This window comes from Pygocentrus nattereri, chromosome 29 (assembly GCF_015220715.1).
Source record: "Pygocentrus nattereri isolate fPygNat1 chromosome 29, fPygNat1.pri, whole genome shotgun sequence".
Lineage (NCBI taxonomy): Eukaryota > Metazoa > Chordata > Actinopteri > Characiformes > Serrasalmidae > Pygocentrus > Pygocentrus nattereri.
The window spans coordinates 4,715,632-4,730,631 of NC_051239.1; the positions used below are offsets into that span (position 1 = coordinate 4,715,632).

The 15,000-nt window shown below is 45.1% G+C and overlaps 1 protein-coding gene across 1 annotated transcript in view; it reads right to left on the minus strand.

Moving 5' to 3' along the window:
• The window catches only part of glt1d1 (glycosyltransferase 1 domain containing 1), a 90,196-nt gene that overhangs the window by 61,958 nt on the left and 13,238 nt on the right, over window positions 1-15,000 (minus strand). Inside the window, exons 5-6 of the mRNA XM_037535978.1 lie at window positions 12,827-12,863; window positions 12,681-12,737 (exon numbers count right to left, since the gene is read on the minus strand). Coding sequence (XP_037391875.1) covers window positions 12,681-12,737; window positions 12,827-12,863 — 94 coding nt within the window. The remainder of the gene's footprint in view (window positions 1-12,680; window positions 12,738-12,826; window positions 12,864-15,000) is intronic.

Consider the following 15,000-nt stretch of genomic DNA (forward strand, 5'->3'; position numbering starts at 1 on the left):
GGGTCAGGATTAGGTTTTGGGATGAGGTTAAGATTAGGGCCAGGGTGATGGTCAGGATTAAGCTTTGGGTTGAAGTTAGGATTAGGGCCAAGGTTTAGAATTAGGGCCCGGGTAAGGGTCAAGATTAGGTTTTGGGTTGAGGTTAAGATTAGGGTTAGGATTAGGGCCATGGTGAGGGTCAGGATTTGGGTTGAAGTTAAGGTTAAGGCTAGTATTAGGACCAAGGTTAAGATTAGGTTTTGGGTCAAGGTTAAGGTTAGTGTTAGCATTGGGGCCAGGGTGAGGCTAAGGTTTTGGTTTGAGGTTTAGTTTAGGGTTAGGATTGGGGCCAGGGTGAGGCTAAGGTTTTGGGTTGAGGTTTAGTTTAGGGTTAGGATTGGGGCCAGGGTGAGGCTAAGGTTTGGGGTTGAGGTTTAGTTTAGGGTTAGGATTAGGGCCATGGTGAGGGTCAGGTTTTGGGTTGAGCTTTAGTTTAGGGTTAGGATTAGGGCCAGGGTGAGGCTAAGGTTTTGGGTTGAGGTTTAGTTTAGGGTTAAGTTAAGTAATGTATCAACAGAACATCAAGATATTTACTTCAGTGGAATAAAGAAGCTTCACTACTGCTACTTCACATATGTTGTTAATGTGTTACTGATAATCTATTAAGAGTTTATTGATCATCTACAAAGAATCACTCCAAACAAAGTGTTAGCAAAACTTCTTACTAATATAGTAACAGTAGGAAATAACAGTGTTTTAGCTTTCGAGGACGCTGTGACATGACATCAGGACTTCTTTGTGCATCTCCAGGTCTACCAGAGCTATCCTACCAGAAGCGGAGACAGTGCAGGAGTTGGAACAGGGTATTTCCATTAGATCTGTTTCCACTCCTGCAGAAAATTGGACTCAATTGTACCGTTCCCGTCCGCGCAGTCCTGTCAAGGCGGACCGACATCCGATATCTGACACGGTCCAATCACAAATACATCATTCACACAGCAGTCACGATCATCAGGCTCACCATGAATTAACCTCACCAAACGGCGTTTATTCCCAGTAAGCACCACGGAGTGGTTGTCTTCTGTGTTTTGCTGGCCAGCTGTGGCCGTCGAGAACGTGTGTGTTGTTCACGTGATCAATTACTTTGAACTGTTTTCAGTTTATATTGTTTATATACAGCCCCATTTCCAAAAAAAGTTCGACAGGAGCAACAGAAGGCTGGTTGAAATAAAAAAAAAAAAAAAGAAGTAAAGATGAGGAGGGGTTCACCGCTCTGTGAAAGACTGCACCATCAAACAGCGCAACAAATCAACCTCTGTATGAAAGCGACAAGGCCGAAAACCAGTATCTTCTGGGAGTGATCTTTGGGCCCTCAGACGGCACTGCATTACAAACAGACATGATTCTGTGGTGGAAATCACTGCATGGGCTCAGAAACACTTCTGAAAACCACTGTCTGTGAACACAGGTCATCACTTCGTCCATAAACGCAAGATAAACCTCTAAAACACAAAGAAAAAAACAAATAGAAACAGGATCCAGAAACGCTGCCACCTTCTCTGGGCCCGAGCTCATTGCTCAAGGACACCTCAAGCAATGAGGACACCTCAGTCATGGACTGTCAGCCTGGGGATCGAACCGGCAACCTTCCGGTCACAGGGCCAGATCCCTAACCTCCAGCCCACGACTGCCCCCTTAGGATGATTTGTATCCTACAAATCATCCTATTATTTACATCCTGCACGGCATCCCAACTTTCTTGAAAACGGGGTTTTATATGATTTAGTTATTGTTCTACTTTATTTAGGCTTTGCTTTAAGGTGCAGGGTCATGCTTGCTGGTCCCGTTCCCGCCCGCTGTCACACGCAACACTGAAAATTAGTCCTGCGCCGCTAGATATCGTGGTGGGTCCCGCAGGTCCAGTGGAATCCACAGGAGCACAGATCTCTAATTTTCATCATATCATCCTTGCAGAGCTGAGTGAAAGACGACCACTTGGGAATTCAGGGCTTGACGGACAGCGACACTAAGATGTGCGTGATGGACACTCTTTGTTGCCTGAATCTGACGCTGTGGTCACTTTTCTGAACCAATCCTAGTTATTAGAGTCATTTTGATTGGTCATGATGAGTCTGCTATTATATATGAAGACTGTCTAATTTGCATGTCATTTGCATAGAGCTATTACTGCTATGACCAGCTCTTTCTGTAGTCTCCCCTCCCCTCTTTCTTTTGTTTTCTGTTTCTTTCTTTCCTTCTTTTGTTTCTCTCTCTTTTTCTTCCCTTATTTAACTTTGTTTCTTTCCTTTTTCTCTTCTTTCACTCTTTCTTTCTTTTTCTTTCCTTCATTTTGTCTTTATCTTTGTTTTTGCTTTTCTTTTCTTTTTGTTTTTGCTTCTTTTCTTTTCTCTCTTTGCTTTTCCCTTTTCGTTTTCTATTTCTTTCATTCTTTCTCTCTCCCCGTTTTCCTTTTCTTTATTTATTTTCCTTTTTGTTTCTTTTTTCTTTCATTCTTTGTTTCTGTTTTATTTTTTTCTCTCTTTCTTTCTTATTTTTCCGTTTTCTGCTTTTTTTCTATTGTTTCATTCAGTTTCTTTTTCTTTCCTTCATTGTTTTTGCCCGTTTGTTTCTTTCATTCTTTCTGTTTCTCCCTTTTCTTTTTCTCTTTGTCTTTCTTTATTTTCCTTTTTTTCCCTATTCTTTCATTCTTTCCTTCATTGTTTGTTTCCCTTTCTTTCTTTCATTTTTTTCTTATTCTTACTTTCTCTCTCTCTCCAGTTTTAGCCTGCTGTTTTATTGCTTTAAGCTTTTGATGTAGTGAAGACTTTGCATTTGAGGTTATGTGTGTTTATGCAAATGTGTTGACCTTTAATTACAACTATTGTTTTTATTTCTATTACTATTATTATTTTTAACCTCAGAATCAATGTGAGCTCAGAATCTTTGAGGCAAGTACACAACAACTTGGGCCAGCAGTTAGCACTATGCTAACTGGAGGTGTATAAGCTTCCATTACTTATGTGCTACATTAGCGTTCTAGACTCTACGCTATACATCAACTACACAAACGTTCCAGACCTCATGAATTTAGTTCGGCTTCGAGCTCTGTAACCGAACGTGGTCACTCCGTTGATGATATCGGAGCTGAAGTGACAACGCTCCGAGTGCTCCTCTAGATCAGACGGTGAAGAGCAGCGCTAATGAAGGGGAACAGTGACCCATTTAGGTGAGCGTGCCCGAAAAGACGAAAGCGCCTCAATTACGCTGGTGTTTGTGAGGTGGAAGACGAGTGAAGGATCTGTGAGCTCCTGACGAGTTCAAAAGCGCTTTTCCTTTCAGCTCAGACTCATCAGAGGTAACCAGCGCACCGGAAACAGCTCGGCTCACGCAGGAGACTTCATTTAAATTCACAAAGACACGCTTCACGCCACAGCAGCCCCTCCTACACCCGCCTCCTTCATGTTCCATAACGGAGCGCCAAATCTCGCCCTACAACGCTTCACGTACCGCCCTTAACCACGGCCGTGCCGCGGAGAGTGTCTCTCCGTTTGCCTTCATCTTCTTGTAAAGAAGTTTGCAAACTTACAGAACTGCCCAACAGTGAGAGACCACCCCTCATTTATTTACACGCCAGTCAAAACAGCTATTAATCACAAGCTATTACAGCTTTAGGGTCATAAAAAACCCAAAGCCTCAACAATCTTTTCTTCTGTCCTTCATTCCAGCTTCCGTTCTTCTCAGGAGTCTCACTTTCAGCTCCTCAAAGAATCTGCAGACACGCCTCCAAAGTTCAGTCTGAGAAGCTGGTTAATGATTCTCTGTAGTCATCAAACCCATTCAGTGGTGTTGAGGTCTGGACTCTGGGATGGTCAGTCCATCGTTCAGCTTCCCACTGGGCCAGTCGTGGGCTGGAGGTTAGGGAACCAGCCTTGTGACCGGAAGGTTGCCGGCTTGATCCCCCTGGATGACCGTGCATGACTCAAGTGTCCTTGAGCAAGACACCTAACCCCCAACTGCTCTCCGGGCGCTGTGGATAGGGCTGCCCACCGCTCCGGGCGAGTGTGCTCACTGCCCCCTAGTGTGTGTGTTCACTCGTGCATGTGTGGGTGTTTCACTGCACAGATGGGTTAAATGCAGAGGTCTAATTCCACAGTGTGCAAACGCAGTGACAAATGGTTGTAAATTCTATTAATTCCTTTTCTCAGTGAGGTTCTTCTTGATCAGCTACACGTCCTTTCAGACCCACCGCGCTGAGTGGTCTTCTCACAGTGGAAGGATGGACGGAAACACCTGTGGATGTTTTCAGACCTGGAGCAGCTTGACCTTCTCCTCTCTCTCAGAGATGAAAGCTTTCAGTGCTGTTTATCTGATGGGGGCAGTTTTGGTGTCGATCAGGTCTTCCAGGTGGTTGTTAGGAGGAACATTTTATCTGTAGCTTTTTATTTCATTATCATGAGCTCCAGTTTAGGAAACCCCTGATTTTCTCACTGACTTTCTCCTTCCTTAAACAAGTGGATTATGTTAGTGTCTTCTGAAAAAAGTTGTTTAAAAAATGCACGTTTTGACTGGAAATGAAAGAAATGAATAGTGGTCTCTGACTTCCGCACAGTGCGGTGTATCTACTGGAGTTTTGTATTTTGGGTCATTCTGCCATTGTGGTGGCAAATGGTTTCATCCACAACTCTGATGCCATTAAACGAGCCATTAAAAAAGCTCCCGTTGGTGTGTTCTTCGCTCCATTCCTAATTTACCCAACGAAAGCTGATAACAGTGCGTTTCAAGTTTTGGTGTTTTTTAGTCATGTTTTCCATGAAAAACAGCATGGCACAGCAACGACTTGACAGGTGTATGATTTTCAGTTTAAACTGTAAAAACACAGTTATTGTGCCTCATATGGTCATATATTCTTTAAAAAAGCACGAAGCTGTTTTGTAATGACTTTGTGCGGACATCTCAACGGAAGGAAAGATTCTGAGAAGGCAGATAAATATGAGAGCTTCATATGTCATAAGATGACAGTGGTGTTACTCAGATAACATTAAATGGCTTTTGAATTGAGCTACAATAAAAACATGAACCCAGTATTTGTAATTTTGTATTTACAGTGTGAGGTTTAAATGAAAGTGGTGCTGTAAATCAGTGGTGTTACAGTGCAGCTACAATCAGTGGTGTTAGTCAGCGGTGCTACAATTAGTTTTGTTACAGTTATTGGTGCTACAATCAGCAGTGCTACAATCAGCTGAGCTACAGTCAGCTGAGCTAAGATCAGCTGAGCTAAGATCAGCTGAGCTAAGATCAGCTGAGATACAATCAGTGGTGTTGGTCAGCGGTGCTCCAATCAGCAGAGCTCCAATCAGTGGTGCTCCAATCAGCGGAGCTACAATCAGCGGAGCTACAATCAGTGGTATTAGTCAGCGGTGCTACAATCAGCGGAGCTACAATCAGCGGAGCTACAATCAGCGGAGCTACAATCAGTGGTGTTGGTCAGCGGTGCTACAATCAGCGGAGCTACAATCAGCGGAGCTACAATCAGTGGTATTAGTCAGCGGTGCTACAATCAGCGGAGCTACAATCAGCGGAGCTACAATCAGCGGAGCTACAATCAGTGGTGTTGGTCAGCGGTGCTACAATCAGCGGAGCTACAATCAGCGGTGCTACAATCAGCGGAGCTACAATCAGTGGTATCAGTCAGCGGTGCTACAATCAGCAGAGCTCCAATCAGTGGTATTAGTCAGAGGAGCTACAATCAGCGGTGCTCCAATCAGCAGAGCTCCAATCAGCGGAGCTCCAATCAGAGGTATTAGTCAGAGGAGCTACAATCAGCGGTGCTCCAATCAGCAGAGCTCCAATCAGCGGAGCTCCAATCAGTGGTATTAGTCAGAGGAGCTACAATCAGCGGTGCTCCAATCAGCAGAGCTCCAATCAGCGGAGCTCCAATCAGTGGTGCTCCAATCAGCGGAGCTACAATCAGCAGTGTTAGTCAGAGGAGCTCCAATCAGCGGAGCTCCAATCAACGGAGCTCTAATCAGCGGTGCTCCAATCAGCGGTGCTCCAATCAGCGGTGCTCCAATCAGCGGTGCTCCAATCACCGGAGCTACAATCACCGGTGTTGGTCAGCGGTGCTACAATCAGCGGAGCTACAATCAGTGGTGTTGGTCAGCGGTGCTACAATCAGCGGAGCTAAAATCAGCGGAGTTACAATAAGTGGTTTTTGTCAGCGGTGCTACAATCAGAGGTGCTACAATCAGTGGTATTAGTCAGAGGTGCTACAATCAGTGGTATTAGTCAGTGGTGCTACAATCAGTGGTATTAGTCAGCGGTGCTACAATCAGTGGTGCTACAATCAGTGGTATTAGTCAGCTGTGCTACAATCAGAGGTGCTACAATCAGCGGAGCTACAATAAGTGGTTTTGGTCAGCGGTGCTACAATCAGCGGTGCTACAATCAGTGGTTTTGGTCAACGGTGCTACAATCAGTGGTATTAGCGGAGCTACAATCAGCGGAGCTACAATCAGTGGTTTTGATCAATGCTGCTACAATCAGCGGTTTTGATCAGCGGAGCTACAATCAGCGGAGCTACAATCAGTGGTTTTGATCAATGGTGCTACAATCAGCGGTTTTGATCAACGGTGCTACAATCAGCGGTTTTGATCAGCGGTGCTACAATCAGTGGTTTTGGTCAACGGTGCTACAATCAGTGGTATTAGCAGAGCTACAATCAGCGGAGCTACAATCAGTGGTTTTGGTCAGCGGTGCTACAATCAGCGGGCTAAAATGAGTTCTTACAGTCACCGGTGCTACAGTCAGTGGTGTTAGTCAGCAGTGCTACAATTAGTTTTGTTACAGTTATTGGTGCTACAATCAGCAGTGCTACAATCAGCTGAGCTACAATCAGCTGAGCTACAATCAGTGGTGTTGGTCAGAGGAGCTCCAATCAGCGGAGCTCCAATCAGCTGAGCTACAATCAGATGAGCTACAATCAGCTGAGCTACAATCAGCTGAGCTACAATCAGCATTGCTACAATCAGCGGAGCTACAATAAGTGGTTTTGGTCAGCGGTGCTACAATCAGCGGAGCTACAATCAGTGGTATTAGTCAGCTGTGCTACAATTAGAGGTGCTACAATCAGCGGAGCTACAATCAGTGGTTTTGGTCAGCGGAGCTACAATCAGCGGAGCTACAATCAGTGGTTTTGGTCAGCGGTGCTACAATCAGCGGTGCTATAATCAGTGGTATTAGTCAGCTGTGCTACAATTAGAGGTGCTACAATCAGCGGAGCTACAATCAGTGGTATTAGTAAGCTGTGCTACAATCAGCGGAGCTACAATCAGCGGAGCTACAATCAGTGGTGTTGGTCAGCGGTGCTACAATCAGCGGAGCTACAATCAGCAGAGCTACAATAAGTGGTTTTGGTCAGCGGTGCTATAATCAGCGGAGCTACAATCAGCAGAGCTACAATCAGTGGTGTTGGTCAGCGGTGCTATAATCAGCGGAGCTACAATCAGTGGTTTTGGTCAGCGGTGCTATAATCAGCGGAGCTACAATCAGCAGAGCTACAATCAGTGGTGTTGGTCAGCGGTGCTACAATCAGCGGAGCTACAATCAGTGGTTTTGGTCAGCGGTGCTACAATCAGCGGTGCTATAATCAGTGGTATTAGTCAGCTGTGCTACAATTAGAGGTGCTACAATCAGCGGAGCTACAATCAGTGGTATTAGTAAGCTGTGCTACAATCAGCGGAGCTACAATCAGTGGTATTAGTAAGCTGTGCTACAATCAGCGGAGCTACAATCAGCGGAGCTACAATCAGTGGTGTTGGTCAGCGGTGCTACAATCAGCGGAGCTACAATCAGCAGAGCTACAATAAGTGGTTTTGGTCAGCGGTGCTATAATCAGCGGAGCTACAATCAGCAGAGCTACAATAAGTGGTGTTGGTCAGCGGTGCTATAATCAGCGGAGCTACAATCAGTGGTTTTGGTCAGCGGTGCTACAATCAGCGGAGCTACAATCAGTGGTTTTGATCAACGGTGCTACAATCAGTGGTTTTGGTCAACGGTGCTACAATCAGTGGTTTTAGTCAGCGGAGCTACAATCAGCGGAGCTACAATCAGTGGTTTTGATCAGCGGAGCTACAATCAGTGGTTTTGATCAACGGTGCTACAATCAGTGGTTATGATCAACGGTGCTACAATCAGTGGTTTTGGTCAACGGTGCTACAATCAGTGGTTTTGGTCAACGGTGCTACAATCAGTGGTTTTAGTCAGCGGAGCTACAATCAGCGGAGCTACAATCAGTGGTTTTGATCAACGGTGCTACAATCAGTGGTTTTGATCAACGGTGCTACAATCAGTGGTTTTGATCAACGGTGCTACAATCAGTGGTTTTGGTCAACGGTGCTACAATCAGCGGAGCTACAATCAGCGGAGCTACAGTCAGTGGTGTTACAGACAGCTGGGCTACAATTAGTTTTGTTACAATCAGCGGAGCTACAATCAGCTGAGCTACAGTTAGTGTGATGTTTTTTTGTGTTATTCTAAAATATAAAAAACTAGCAGTGTCCAAACTTCTGACTGTCACTGTAGCTGCTGAAGGTAGAACAGTGGAAAAACAGCAGAGCTAAAACCCTGAAAATGAATAATAATTATCGCCTCGTATCACAGAACATCCAGAAGACAAGCAAAACAACATCGTCTGACGCCTTTGAAATTTCATATAGATACATAAAAAGTGTAGAAACATAAAAAGGAAGAATCAGGGTTTTGAATAATAAACAAATAAGAGTAAATACAGAAGACTGTCAACACCATTCTGCCAAGAACGTTAGAACATGAAAGGTTATAAATTATTTTTTTTAAAATCTCCTTTTTCTTTTCAATCTTCCTTTCCTTTTATTCTCGCCTGTCTTTTCTCACGTAATCACACACACACACACACACACACACACACACACACACACACACACACACACAAAATACTGTCTTATGCACCTACACACATGGTTTAAAACCAATTATCCAGGCAATTAGCTGTTTGCACAGATAAAAACACACTGATCGTTAGAATAAATGTGATTAATAATAAATACAGTAAATAGTAGAGTTTCTGTTTTCAACATAGTAGATGATATTTTGTGAGCTGGTTTGAAGAACAAAGTTCTCCTGGATTTCTCCGGCCACTGTGTGGATTTTTTACATTCCATCCTCAGCCATACCTGATATAACATGATTAAGTATTGATTAGATAAAGCAGGTATTGGATGGATGTTACAAATGATACTGGGCTTCTTCAAGGAGGAGAGGAGAGGTTTGGAAATGGTTAAAGAAACACGTTAACATGCATAAAATCAATAATTATTATATTATTCTTATACTTATTACGCACACACACACACACACACACACACACAAACACAAACACACCTCCATATAATAATCCATAGATATGCATCATAATAACAATCTATACATCTATAAGTATACAGACACTAGGCTTCACCTTCCTGGCTGACAGGTTGGCATTAACAAAGGCTGAATGTGATGCAGCGTGTGGTTGTGTGCACATGTGAGTGTGTGACTGTTTGTGTCTGTGTGTGAGGGTGTGACTGTGGGTGTGTGTGTGTGTGTCTGTGTGTGTGAGACTGTGTGTGAGTCTGTGTGTGAGTGAGTGTGACTGTGTGTGTGAGTGAAAGAGTGTGTGTGTGTGAGTGTGACTGTGTGAGTGAGTGTGACTGTGTGTGTGAGTGAAAGAGTGTGTGTGTGAGTGTGACTGTGTGTGTGTGTGAGTGAGTGTGACTGTGTGAGTGAGTGTGACTGTGTGTGTGAGTGAATGAGTGTGTGTGTGAGTGTGACTGTGTGTGTGTGTGTGAGTGTGACTGTGTGAGTGTGACTGTGTGTGTGAGTGAAAGAGTGTGTGTGAGAGTGAAAGAGTGTGTGTGTGTGAGTGTGACTGTGTGTGTGTGTGTGTGAGTGTGACTGTGTGTGTGAGTGAAAGAGTGTGTGTGTGAGTGTGACTGTGTGTGTGAGTGAAAGAGTGTGTGTGTGAGTGTGACTGTGTGTGTGTGTGTGAGTGTGACTGTGTGAGTGAGTGTGACTGTGTGTGTGAGTGAAAGAGTGTGTGTGAGAGTGAAAGAGTGAAAGAGTGTGTGTGTGTGTGTGTGTGTGTGTGTGTGTGTGTGTGTGTGTGTGTGTGTGTGCGCGCTTCTGGATTGCATGTATTTTTAATAAGCAGTCCGCTGCTTATCGACATGCCTGCGCCCCGCTGGCAGCCAATGATGATGAATGGGCAAGGATGGGCGAGTTATTAATCAAACCTGAACCTCCACACAGACCCGACACTCCGGGAATGGAAATCACCCAAAACGGATCATCCTCAATCCACAGATTCAATCAGAGGGAGAGGGAGAGGGAGAAGGAGAGGGAGAGGGAGGGAAGAAAATAGGAGAAAAGGCCAAAAATTATGTATGACAGAGAAAGCAAGAGAGAGTGTGTGTGTGTGTGAGAGAGAGAGAGAGAGTGAGAGAGAGAGAGAGAGTGAGAGAGAGAGAGAGTGAGAGAGAGAGAGAGAGAGAGAGGGAGAGAGAAGAGGAGATCTGAGAAGAAAGGTGAGGAGAGGAGATGTGAGAAGCAAAGAGAAGTGAAGAGATGTGAGAGAGAAAAGATATGAGAAAGAAGAAGAGATGATGAGAGAAGAGAAAAGAAGAGAGGAAAGTGTTAAAAGCAAAAACAGCTCTAGTTAAGGTGTGTTTAGCATCTAAAACAACAGTGAAGCCAGACGTGTGTGTGTGTGTGTGTGAGTGAGTGAGTGAGTGTGAGAGAGAGAGAGAGAGAGAGAGAGAGAGAGAGAGAGTGAGTGTGTGTGTGTGTGAGAGAGAGAGAGAGAGAGAGAGAGAGAGAGAGAGAGAGTGAGAGAGAGTGAGAGAGTGTGTGTGTGAGAGAGAGAGAGAGAGAGAGAGAGAGAGAGAGAGAGAGAGAGAGAGGGAGAGAGAGAGGGAGAGAGAGAGAGAGAGAGAGAGAGAGAGAGAGAGAGAGAGAGAGAGACCTTGGTTCTGGCTGATAAATGAGTGTCTCTCACAGGAGGAGAGTGAGATTTGGCCACAAACATTCATCACCAACCAGACAGGAAATAAAAGCCTGCCACACACACAGCACAAACACTACACCACCCACACCCACCCCGACCAAACTCTACATCTCTCACACACACACACCACACACTACCCTGCATCACACACACACCACACACACACACACACACACACACACACACACACAGCACAAACACTACACCACCCACACCCACCCCGACCAAACTCTACATCTCACACACACACACACACACACACACAGCACAAACACTATACCACCCACACCCACCCCGAACAAACTCTACATCTCTCACACACACACACACACACACACACACACACACACACACACACACACACACACACACACACACACACGGAGCAGGATGCTAAAGAGGATGCTGTTGCTTGCTCTGGACACTAGAGGTCGCTATTGGTGAACTTGCTAAACAGAGAAATGCAAATAATATCAAAGCCTGAGGATACGCTCGGAAAAAAAACCTGCTAACAGCCTGAGGGTGACATTTTTGACAGAAATCTTTTGGGACTCCCGGACCTGCAGAATTCCCTCCGGGAGAGGAAAAAAAAGCACACTCCTTCCTGCAGGGATGGAGAGCGGAGTTATTCAGGAAAGGGCTGAATGTGTGTTCTGTCACTCTAACAGCGCAGCTCTGTATCTGCAGCGCCAAACGCTGACGCCGATTCTGCTCAGAGGCGACACGAAGGGATGAGACGGGACAGCAGAGCTGTTTTCACAGCGCCGGGTCAGAAAAAGATGAATTAGAAGAGGCGGATTTAAAAGTGAATTTGCTGTTGCTTGCTTTTCTTTACAATACCGCTCTTCACTGCCGCTCACAGAGGCCCACCGCACGCAGGCAAGAGCTCTCGGACTCGAAAACACAGCTCTTTATTACTCTGCATACTTTGTTAGCCCCCTTTTACTGTTCTTCAGCAGTCAAGACCCCCACAGGACCCCCCAAATGAGCAATTATTTAGGTGGTAGACCATTCTCAGCACTGCAGTGACACTGTGTGGTGGTGGTTTTATAGTGTGCTGCGTTGGTGCGAGTGGATCAGACACAGCAGTGCTGCTGGAGTTTTTAAACACTGTGTCCACTCACTGTCCACTCTATTAGACACTCCTACCTGGTCGGTCCACCTTGTAGATGCAAACTCGGAGACAGCTCATCTGCTGCTGCACAGTCTGTGCTGGTCGTCCTATAGTTCTTCATCAGTGGTGACAGGACGCTGGACGTTGGCTGGATATCTTTGGTTTCCAGTCCATCAATGAGACTGAGGTGTTTAAAAACTCCAGCAGCACTGCTGTGTCTGATCCACTCAGACCAGCGCAACACACACTCGCACCACCAGTGTTACTGCAGTGCTGAGAATGATCCACCACCCAAATAGTACCTGATCTGTGGTGGGTGGGTCCTGTGGGGACCCTCTCTCAGCTGCTGCACCTCATTCGTGTGCTCGGGTTCACACCGATTTGGCTCTTATCCCAACTCTTATTCCAACCTCAGCATCCCTGATGATGCAGACGTGAAGCTCTCGGCGAGCTAGACGCTACAGGACTGACGGTTCTGCTACAGAGAGGAGAGGTCAGCGCAGCGAGTACCTGAGCGATGTAAAAAACCACTCCAGCTCAAGTCGGAGCTCACTCTGGTCTCAATTCCTGTAAAGAAACGGAGAGAAAAGCTCTTGAACTACGTCTGTATCAAACACTGGGGCATGAGGAAGCTTGCGGTATTGATCCATCCTTACCTTGAGCTTGAACAAAGATCTCACAGGTCCCGCACTCCTAAAGCAGAGGAAACAGCAGCTGTCACTACAGAATGAGTGGAACCGATAGCATCTCTGACCTCACCATGGTTCAGTAAGGGCTGTCAGCATTGATCATATTAGTAACTATTGATTAATTACAGTAAGAACGCCTAAGAACACTGTGTGGCATAAATGCATGAATAGGCACGTCCTTCAGGCTCTGCATCATACTTGGTTATCCGATTATCCCAATGGTTTTGTAAACAGCACACTCTGAGGTCTTAGATCAGAGTAAGGTCTAGAAATCGGATTGAAAAGGCCTGATAAAGAGAGCTGGACTCCGCTCAGTAACCTCAGTGAATGTGAACTCTCACTCTGATTTCTTTCTTTCAGGCGGCGACACCAGAAATAAACAAGCAGCTGAGAGTTTATCGGCTGGTTGTAAAGCAGAAGTCTGATTACTGTCTGACTCATATAGACATGGCGTTTTCACAGTATCTGATAACTCAAGGGCATATGAACATATTGCTCAGATTAGTAGCCACGTTTCCATGCAGCCTAATAATCCGTTAATAATCTGACGGACAGCTCAATAGGAATACAATACGTCCATGCAAACACCTCAATTGGAATAGTCTAGTCCGACTGAGGCCATTCGGAATACAATTTTCCATCCGACTGATCGAAGTGGGTAAATAATCCATTAAAAAGAAGAATAATATCCGTGTAAACGCCTGTATCTGATCACATTCCCTATTGGAAAGTTGAAGTCCGTTCTGCATGCGCGGCGCGTCATAGTGAAAGTTTATACCGTTCAACACGGCGGAGCAGAAACTGGTCTCCAAAGGAGACGAAGTTCATGCTCTGATCTATAAAAGACGGCGGTGGGACGGACGTCCAACTTGTGTGTCTCAGAAAACGACGTCTTCCTCTCGGCCTTCTTTAATAAGGACATGCGAAGGACGTTTTCCTGAGTCTGACGTCATTTTAAAGTCATTAAAAACAAGCACTGCTCACTGCTGCTCATCTCCCTCTGACTGGACCTCACGTGATGCTCGCTGTCACAGTAACGTCTACACTAAGTGGTTCTCCACACATGTGCGTCGTTTTGGATCGGATTACTTGTAGAGAGCATGTCAACGAAGATTTTCCATCAGATTGTTGAATAGAGTGAGTATGAACACCTCAGCCTTAATCTGTAATCAGAAGGTATTTAATCGACTGGGACAAATCTTTGCAAGTAAACACGGACACTGACAAACTCGGAATTTCTGTAGTCATCGGATTATTCAGTGCATGTAAACACACTCACTGTAAGCCAAACAGCCCCACCCCTTCATTAGGAAAGAAGTGTTCCAGCCCGGAGTGTGTTTTGAATCAGACAGACTACAGGGCAGCCAATCCGAACGTAGGTCATTGACATATATCCGTCTTAAAGGCACAGTTACAGTTGAATTAAATAGCCTATTTAAAAATGGTCACATGTTGGGACATAAAACCACAGACACACCATGAAAGTGGACCTTTGGGGGAAACTCCTTTTAGATTTGTATCCAATACTTTCTAAATTGAAGTAACTGTGACTTTAAATTTAAACATGATTTAAATTTGATTGCAATGATCTTAAATCTGACCACTATAGCTAATATTTCCCATTTTGAGATGGTTGTGCACTCATAAGATTATCTAGCTCATTCCCAGACATTATTTACTTGTTTTAGGTCGTTTTCTTAAGTAAAATGATCTCACGACACTGGCAGACAATTTTGCTGGTTTCAAGCACATTTCTTATCAATTGAGATTAAGATTAAGAGACCCTCATTAGTCCCACAACGGGGAAATTTCACCTCCGCAATTAACCCACCCATGCAGTGAAACACCACACACACACTAGAGAGAGAGCACACACACACTAGGGGGCAGTGAGCACACTTGCCCAGTGCGGTGGGCAGCCCAATGCACAGCGCCTGGTGAGCAGCTGGGGGTTAGGTGTCTTGCTCAAGGGCACTTCAGACATGTACTGTCGGCCCAGGGGATTCAACCGCGACCTTCGGGTCACAAGGCCGGCTCCCTACCATCTAGCCCACGACTGGAGGTCACAACAAGCAAAATTATCTTCCACTATAGTGAGAAATGATTAAAACAAATCAATTACAAGTACGAAAAGTCTAGAA